Source organism: Octopus bimaculoides, chromosome 17, assembly GCF_001194135.2.
Source record: "Octopus bimaculoides isolate UCB-OBI-ISO-001 chromosome 17, ASM119413v2, whole genome shotgun sequence".
Classification (NCBI taxonomy): domain Eukaryota; kingdom Metazoa; phylum Mollusca; class Cephalopoda; order Octopoda; family Octopodidae; genus Octopus; species Octopus bimaculoides.
Genome location: NC_068997.1, coordinates 5,224,085 through 5,233,923, shown reverse-complemented (window position 1 = coordinate 5,233,923; position 9,839 = coordinate 5,224,085). Strand labels below are relative to the sequence as shown.

At 38.3% G+C, this 9,839-nt stretch overlaps 1 protein-coding gene across 1 annotated transcript in view; it reads left to right on the top strand.

The window, feature by feature from the left end:
• LOC106879624 (cyclin-T1) overlaps positions 1–9,098 on the top strand; it is a 14,411-nt gene extending 5,313 nt beyond the window's left edge. Inside the window, exons 3-7 of the mRNA XM_014929283.2 lie at positions 1,049–1,094; positions 4,332–4,422; positions 5,190–5,262; positions 6,894–6,967; positions 7,770–9,098. Coding sequence (XP_014784769.2) covers positions 1,049–1,094; positions 4,332–4,422; positions 5,190–5,262; positions 6,894–6,967; positions 7,770–8,981 — 1,496 coding nt within the window. The 3' untranslated portion in view covers positions 8,982–9,098. The remainder of the gene's footprint in view (positions 1–1,048; positions 1,095–4,331; positions 4,423–5,189; positions 5,263–6,893; positions 6,968–7,769) is intronic.
• Positions 9,099–9,839: the final 741 nt, after the last annotated feature.

Below are 9,839 nucleotides of genomic sequence, written 5' to 3'. Positions count from 1 at the left end.
TTGTGGGATTTTCGAGCGGGATCGTTGCTAGTGCCCCTGGACTGGCTCTTGTGCGGGTGACACATGAGGTTTCTCGAGCGAGATGAGCGTGGCCGTTGCCAGTACCGCCTGACTGGCCTTCGTGTGGGTGACACGTAAAAGCACCCACTACACTCTCTGAGTGGTTGGCGTTAGGAAGGGCATCCAGCTGTCGAAACACTGCCAAATCAGATTGGAGCCTGGTGTAGCCATCTGGTTTCACCAGTTCTCAGTCAAATCGTCCAACCCATGCTAGCATGGAAAGCGGACGTTAAACGACGACGACGACGTTATGATAATTCAATAATTTCTAAATCTTTCAAGCTGTCAAAAATAGGCAGCTTAACCCCAATGATGCTTTCAAATTTTGGCACAAGGGCTGCAATTTCGGTTGAGGAGGTAGGTCAATTACACTGACCTTAGTGTAATTGACCAAAAGAATGAAAGGCAAAGTTAACTTGTGCAGAATTTGAACTCAGAACTTAAAGACATGAAATGTTACTAAGCATTTCCCCCAGTCTGCTAATGATACTCACCACCTTCATGATGATAATAATCCTTTCTGCTATAGGCACAAGGCCTGGAATTTGAGGGGAAGGGGATAGTCAATCACATCAACCCCAGTACTTTACTGGTACTTAATTTATCGACCCTGAAAGGATGAAAGGCAAAGTCAACCTTGGCAGAGTTTGAACTCAGAACACAGCAACGGGTGAAATGCTGCTAAGCATTTTGTCCAGCGTGCTAGTGATTCTGCCAGCTCATTGCCTTAGTAACAATAATAATAATAATAATAATAATAATAATTGTTTCTAATTTAGGCTTAAAACCAGCAGTTTTGGGGGAAGGGGATTTATATGCAGCATTGACTGGTACTTTGTTTTATCAACTGTGGAGATATGAAAGGTAAAGTTAGTTTCAGTAGGATTTGAACTCAGAACATAGATAACAACAATGATGATTATGATAATACAAAATAATTCTGTTGAACTTGTTGGACATGCTTTATTTTGCTACTTTTAATTTTCAGCCAGTAAGGATCTTGCTCAGACATCATACTTCCTTGCAACAAACAGGTATGTTCTAGTCTATCAATTCAACTCATTGTTTTCTTTTCTTTTTTTCAGTGGTTGTGGTGGGTGGGGCTGTGTAAATATCCCTGCCTGTAGAGAACCACTACCTACTGGCTATGTGGTGGTAAGGAGTGTGTTCTTATAACTTGTTTATCTAGGACTACATCATCTGATGTCTTTGTTGTTGTTGCTAAAAGGTTTGTTTTCAGGAGCTTTGGCTGATATTTGTAGGGGGGTCATAACCCCAAAGAGATTCTTTTGTTGATGCCTACTAAAAATATTGAAATTGGGTGGTGTGACAACAGTGGGATGAAACAGTTAATGCTTCATTTGATAGTGTTAATCTTCACACCATAATTCTGCAACTTGTCCTTCCATGGAGCCACAATCATTATGATAAATACATCCTTATAACTAATATGATATCATATATATATATATATATATATATATATATATATATATAATTCACCAAACAAAAAACAAAGACAGGTGGTGTAGACAACAAACAGATGTATTAGTTTAACGCTTGGGAAGTGAAAAAGTTTTGAGCCTACACTCTTCCACAGAAAGAAACAAGGAAAGAAAATAAAGAATGTGTAGTGACTAGCAATCTATCATGGCGAATGCTGGCCACACATGTATTTATAGGTACATATGCATACATGTATGACTATGTGGATATAGAATAAGCTTTGTCACCCTGTGCTTATGAATTTTATCTCACTGCATGTCCCTTGGGCTAGTTAGTCTTCTCCAGTATTCTCAGGTTAACCTTTTGATTGAAATTTGATGAGCAAAAACTCTGTAGATTCCTATTGTATGTATATATGTGTTCACAGACATGGACGGACGGACGGACACACACAAACTGTTGTCTATGCTGGCATGGGTTAGGTGGTTTTACAGGATCTGGCAAGCCAACATGCATTGAGCGTTGGGCCTCATGGAGGCAATGACCAATGACCAACACCTTCTGCTAGTGTCATACTACACGATCACATTCTTCAATTTGGGCACATACCAGTTTCCTTTTACCAGGTTCTCTGCAGTCATTCTCTCCAAGACTTCTTGCATCATGGCAGTTGTCTTCTCGCCCACGTTGTCACTCCACCTCACTCCTTCAGCTCGCCTCTTGATGAAGCTGCAGCCGTCCGTTGTCATCCTGCAATCGGGTAGTGTCTCAGCAGCTTCCCACACACAGAAAACAGTTCTCACCTACTTGTCCTGGTACCCAGTTCTGGTATCTTATTCCCTCTCCAGAACACCAGCATGCCAGCCTTGTCTCTCAGTAGCTTGAGTCCCAGTGCAGCTTTCCTTTGCCTCCGGTGGCTTGGCAGTTAGCCCAAAACTCTTCAGGTGGCTTATGACCTCCTTTGCCAACAATATGCTCTTGTCCACTAGGATGTCGTCAATATAGGAATTGGTGGCTCTTTTCACTTTGTCCACCTTTCTCAGGATGGTTTTGAGAATTGTTGCCGTAATCTTCAGTGCTAAATTCAGCCCGATCAGGCAGTATGTCCAGCCCTTGTATCTTACCAGCTGGTATTTCCACAGTCTCTCAGCCACATACAGCTGCAGATATGCTGACTTCAAATCGATGATTGTGGAGGCCCCTATCATCTGCCTCCACTTTCTCAAGGTTTCGCTGCAAACATCCAAACTGCCCATATGGCACAATACCTGGTTGTTCAGCTCTCGAAAATCTAATACCAGCCTGACTTTATGCTTCGTCAGCTGCACCACTGCCATCAGTGGTAGCACTCCACTCTCCACTTCCTCCTTCCAAAGGATCAGAATGCCTTCCTTGATCCACTGTTCCACCTCTCTCTCGAACTTGATTCTGGTATCCCCTTTCAGGGTATGCTGATAGCAGCCTACTGCATTTTTCGATGTCAGAGGACCTCCCTTCCAGTACCATTCCACTGCCCATTGCTGGCCGTTGAACACAGCCCCAAAATCCTTGTCTGTAATGGTGTGTGCAGCATATTTTTCTTTGCAGCTCTCACCACTCTCCCGTCGCGAACTCACGGCACATAGTGCCCCTGCATCATCAAACGTTACACCGGCTTCATTGACTGTGACACCTCCCAAATGGACAATTGCGTCCATCCCCATCACTACATCGATTCCGTCCACCACGCGGTCAGTCACGATCGCATGCAACCTCAATCTCATTCCTCTTACCACCATCTCCACATCGCAACTTCCTCTGTCAACAGCCCTTACACTACTCACTCCACTCCATTCTTCTACCACCTCTGGAGTCATTAGGGTTGTTGAGCAGCCTGTGTCCATGAGGGCTTGTGATACCTTTCCCTCCACCATGACGTCCACTACTAGCAACGACCATATATGTACCTCTATTCTTTCGATGGGACGACTACTGGTACAGTTGTCTCTCTTAGATTGTTTCCCTGAATGCATTCACTAGTGATGTGGCCTGTTTGCATCGATACAGTGTATCTATAAATTCATGATGGGATTTCAGAACTATTTATTGATATAACTTGCAACACTACTCATTTCATATACATGTTGAATAAGAGATCAACTAATAAAATTTATGTATAGTTTAGTGCAGTTCGATGTGGGTTGTATTTGTTGCTCGGCACACATCTAATCAATATTCTAGTTGGATGAATGAAGAAAATGCAAGATGCATACACAGCTAGCCATGTGACAGTGATGCAAACAATGCTACACCAAGCTGATGCATCAGTCAAGATGTGGGTGGTGCAAAGGAAAGTTTGACACATTCTTTGCAAAATTTGAATCTGTGAGCCATGTTTGTCGTGAATATCATCGCATGTTTAATGAAAAACCAACACATGGAAACAACATTCACTGTTGAGATCGAGATCATCAGCTTAAGGAAACTGGCAGCTTTTTGGACACAACTTATACATCATCATCATCATTATCCTTTACCAACTGCTCCCTATACTAGCATGGGTTAGATGGTTTGACAGGAGCTAGCAAGCCAGAAGACTGTGCCAAACTCTACTGTCTACTTTCACATGATTTCTAAAGTTGGATGCCCTTTCAAATGCCAAACACATTACAGAGTGTACTGAGCGTTTTTGTGTGACACTACCAACAATATTAAAATAAAAAAGGTCTTTTTACTTTGTTGTGAAAAATTTCTCCCAGATTAATAATTTGTGAAATAATGTATTTTGTTGTATTCTACTTTGAATTTACTGTCAGCTAACACTGAATATTTTTCTTTTTGGACAGTTTGCATTTAACCACAATGTGCTTGATGTACAAACCAACAGTAGTTGCTTGTGTCTGTATACATCTTGCTAGTAGGTGGGGTAGCTGGGAGGTAAGTTCATTTTGCTTTTAATTTATTTTTACAAACTCCCCCACAGATACACTCACAGTATTTACTAACACCAGTCTAAGATGGAAAAAAAAAATTATGTCAGTAACACGAAAGATAATCAGTAAAGACTAAAGATTCCTTGTAAAACACGCATAAACACAGGCATATAGACTGATTTTTTGCAGTTTGTATTTGATGTGAAATATAACAGTTTAACAGTTGTCATTGTCATTTAATGTCCATGTTCCATGCTACCATGGCTTGGATGTTTCGACGGAGTATGATGGGTCCAAGGACTGCATCATGTTTTAGTATCTATTTTGGCTTCATTTCTACAACTGATAACTTTACAGCATTTATTGTGTGCTTTTTTTCTTGTTTTTGTGCTACTAACATATGTGAGGCCACCATGCAGCTTGCAAGGCTAAGAACCCCTAAGGAGGCCTCTTTATGTTTGGAGATGGGTTAAAATATGAGGAAAAGGGACCAGAACAGGTTTTCTGTTGTAGAGGATTACTCACGTTAGACAAGAAGGTGGGAGTGATCAGGTGGAGCTGGAAAGAGATAATTTTAGTGATAAGATGTCTGCGTGGACCTTCAACGTATGAGGTGAGTAGGGACAGGAATCAACACTGAGGATCAGTGAAGGTTGCATGAGTTGGTAGAAGGGGGAGTAGGTGATGACTGACTGTGCAGATATTTTTATATATATAGAATCCGTATATTACACTACAAATTTATGTATATTTCTTTTTTCTTTTTCTCAGTTGCAGTCGTCTGCTGAAGGGAAACCTTGGTATTCGTACGTTGAAAAGTCTGTCACTCCAGATCTTCTTGAGGGTGAGCATTGTGTCTTATCTTCAGTACAGCCTACAGACATCTAGCTCATGGATCTGAAATTCTGACTTATACACCTTCCTATGTAAAAATCTGGTTTGTAAAAAATAGAAAACCTAGAAAACCTTTGAGCAAGTATCATAACCTCACCTTCACACTGTCTTAGCTGTAGGTTTGTTCCTATTTCATAGGAACAGCTAACAACAGTGATGTTTGAAGTGGGGGTGTCTTATGATATTAGTTGCTCTTAATAGAACGTAAGTAAGCAAATGTCAGAGAAATGACTTGCTGTTTATGTTTCCTTAGAAATCCATTGTAAATAATAATGTTAGCTTTTTAATAATCTAATGTTTCATTGTAAATTCATTTTAATTAAGTACACATAAAATTAGACAAGTAAACTCATTACTAAACTCTTGGCTAATCAGAATAATTTTGTGTTAATTGAAATTTATGAAATTGAACATTAATAACTACAGAGATAAATTCATTTTTTTAATGTTAAATTTTTAAAAATTCCATTGTAAAACAAATGGAAAGTAATAGATGTATTAAATGTAAAAGATAATTATTAAAGAAAATATTTTATTTGGGCTGTTTACTAAATATATAATGAATATTGAATTTTATGAAAAGTATATGTATTATATGGGTGTTTGGTTAAGAAATTTACTTCCCAATCACATGTTTTGGGGTTTAGTCCCATGATGTGACACCTTGGACAAGTGTCTTCTACTATTGCCGCTGGTTAACCAAAGCCTTGTGAATGGATTTAATTGACAGAAACTGAAAGAAACCTGTCTTATATGTATGTGTGTCTCCTTGTCTTGACATCATGCAATAGTTGTAAATAAGTGTCACTACCATATAAGCAGTGTCATTTGTTTCAAATTTTCCCTGGAAACATCTGGCCTTGAGAAAATATTACATTGTTTGGTAACAAAGTGAGTGTTGATGATAGGAAGGGCATCAAGCCATAAACAATTTACCTTGGTAAAATTCATTACCCATGTAGACATAGAATAGTGGACATTAAAATGTCTCTGTTAACACACACACACACACACACACACATGGGTCAATCAAATTCTAACAGTCTGAATATCACATTTTATTTTTACAATTTTACACTATCTCAAGTACTTTCATGTTTTATACTAATTTTTAGGTTAATGTTTATGTAGCAGCATTAACATACAGCTAACATAGACATTTACTTTAAAATATTTTATAAAACTTGTACTTCTAACATTGTAAGATGGTAAAAATAACAAAAAACCTCAAAATCAGACTGTTGGTATTTGATTAACTTATATATTTGTCAGTCAAACTCCTAAAACAAATACAGTAAAGTTAGGGCATATTTTTAAATAAGAAACATCCATATTACTTGCATTTCACATCATCATTTAGCATGTCTTCTTTGCTGGCATTGGTTGGATAGTTTGACTGTATCCAATGAGCCAGAGTACTTTCATCTCCAGTGTTGACTTTGGCATGGTTTCTATAGTTGGATACCCTTTCTCAGTTTTTTATGAGACCATCTTTTACCATTATCCTTATATTGTATTAAGGCATCTATTTTGTTGCTTTGTTAAATTTTGTCTTATTTGTCTGTATCTTCTCTCAATCAGAGCTTACCATCGATTTCCTAGAAGTTCTTGATGGATGTCCAACTCGATTAAAGAAAAAAATCATGACTTGGAGAGTATGTATTAAAATGTACTTCTTTTACAATTGAATTTTCCATCAGTACAGGGTAATGAGCCAGTGTTTCATTTGAATAGTTAGTTGCAGTTTAGCCTGCGCTCAGCTATGACCTAACAGACCCATAATCAAAGATGTCCCAACCATAATCATTGTCTCTTGTTAGATATTGTGCATATGATTACATTATCAAATGTGCCCCTCTTATCTTTTCTTTTTAAAGTCAACAATGAAAGACTTGTCGATTTGACTGTTATTGCTTACATATACTCAATAGGTTCTGTTTATTTTGGTTGATGAATTGATTGGTCATCAGTTATGAAACACCCAGCAATGCATGTCTGCTCAAATTTCACTGAGGTAGATTTGGCTTTTCAACCATCTGAAGATGCCAGAACAGGACCGAGTTTAACCTTGAAGGCAGCAGTCCAATGACTAAACCCACTCAGTGAATAACAATATCATTATCCACAGTATTTGGTCGTTCTGTAGATTTTCATAGCTTGTGATAGTTTTATCACCACCAGCTTCTAATTCAAGTAAATTTATTAAGTTAAGCAGTCGTGTGTGAGAGAGAGAGACAGAGACAGTAAGTAAATTAATGGTCTGTGTGTGGAAATTTCAGTAAATCAACTGGGTATGTGTATGCGGTCGGGTGAATTTAAGTAAATCAATTGACTGCTCAAAGCTAATGGTTAGTTTCTTGTGTCGGTGGAAGGTTAAGAATTTCTTGATTCTGAATCTTTTGATATATCTCTTACGTTACTTTTGAGAGTTCAAATGTTGTGTTTGTTTATTTGTAGTCTGGTCGAGATAAAGATGAAGATAAAGACAAAGATGGACCACCTGAAAAGAAAAGTCGTCTTGATATACGAGGAACGTCTAATTCTACAGCCACTGGCAGCAGCCCCGGTCCATCTGCCGAAAGCGATTTCACAAAGGAACGCTTGAACATTGCCTCTTCGCCTTCAGACCGGAAGGTCCGCTTTAAGGTGGAAACTCCTGTGAAAGTACTATCACAACCTGAAAAATCTAGTTTTCCATTGGACTCTACTGCTGTTGGTGTTCCTGGAGTTTCAGCAACACATGCAGCAGCTTCTGCTGCTGCTGCTGCTTCAGTTAGTAGTAGCAGTAGTAGTAGTAATCCAAAACTTGATCAAAGAAAAAAGATGCACAAAAGTTCTGTGCCACGTGCAGATTCTAAGTCCTTATCTGATAGACATTCACACATTGTGCGTCCCCATCAGAATGCACCTCTGAAACTAACTATAAAAACTCCCATTCCTCCGTGTGATGGTGAGGCTAAATTACCCGGGTCTAGCCAAGTGTCTGGCAAATGGAGCAATCAAAACCGATTAAAACTTGATAACCATACGGGTTCAGCAAATGTTAGCATGAAACAACTACACAATAGTAAGGTGGACTATCCCCCCTTAGACCGTATGAAAGATGTGAACCATATGGTTAACATGAAGGGTCATATAGACTCCTATTCACAGAAATCAGTGACAGGCAGAATCGATCCCATGCTACAGAGCTCAGCTACTTCTAGTAAGTCACATTTTAATCCAAATAATGCTTACCCCGTTGTAAACCCTTCTTGCACTTCGAATGATGTACAGTTTGATTCGACATATAGGAACTCTGCTCGAAGACAGAAAGTGTGTGATACATCTCTGACACCTTACAAAAGTGGATCCAAACAGCAACAATTGTCTGCATCGCAATCATTACGCTATAACTCTTATTGTCAAGGTTCAGATTTAAGACTGGACAATGAAAAACTAATTGGACACAGCCTAGAGTCTAATGGAAGCGGGCCATCTAATTTGCACTCTTCTCAGGCATTAACAAACCCTCTCCCCTCTTCTGTTACAACTGCCTCCGCTTCAAATGCCACAGGTGGACGAGAACAATTTGGTGAACTACAAATGCAGATACAGCAGTTAATAGATATACAGAAAAAAAATATTCGAGAACATAGGCAGAAATATACCATGGATCTGCACAAATGATGATGATAAGTTCATAATTGTTCCAGCTAAACTTTGCCCTAATAAATTTTAAATCTAGGTCTTTCTCTTTACACAGCCTGTTTCTTCAATCACCATCAATAAATATTCTTAAGGGAACAGCAGGGTCTTTTTTTTTTTTTTTTTTTTTTTTTGTAATGTATTCATATATTTACATATGGATGGATGTATGGATATATGTAGTCAACAGTTGTACATATTAAGTTTAAGCCTGAACATAGATTGCTAACACAACAGGGAAGAGATGGGGGAATGAGCACCAAATGAACGTTTTTTTCCCCTCCCTCCCTCCATTTTTTGCTTGTGTTTTATCTTCATTTCACACATCTAATGTATACATAGTCCATGAACAACTGTAATTTAATTACTAATTTCTACACTTATGGAGCAGTTCATTACTTCCTACTTTGGTTAATTGGTCTGTCTGCTTTTGACTGCGTCGCTTTAATTTTTTTTTTTTTTTTTTTTCTCTTTATAGATTTTTAAGTATATTTTAACTAATTTTTATCAGTGACTTTTAACTCTGTAAAAATCTAATGCAGCAACATTAATTTGATGGTAGATGCAAGCTGTACCATTAGGTTTTTTTTTTTTTTGCCAAGTGGAAACATGTAGTACTTCCTTTTTTTAAAACTAGTTTTTTGTTTCCTCTTCAATTTCAATTTTTTTTCTTGTCCACCTTGAGACTTCGATTACAGTAGTTTTGTGTGTGTATACATGTATGTTTGTGTGTGTGTATATAAACGTATGTATGTGTGTGTGAATAAGGATATCGTGTGGTCTGATCCAATAAGTATCTGAACAGTTGCTATAGTAACAAAGCTAAAGCACACAGAGTGA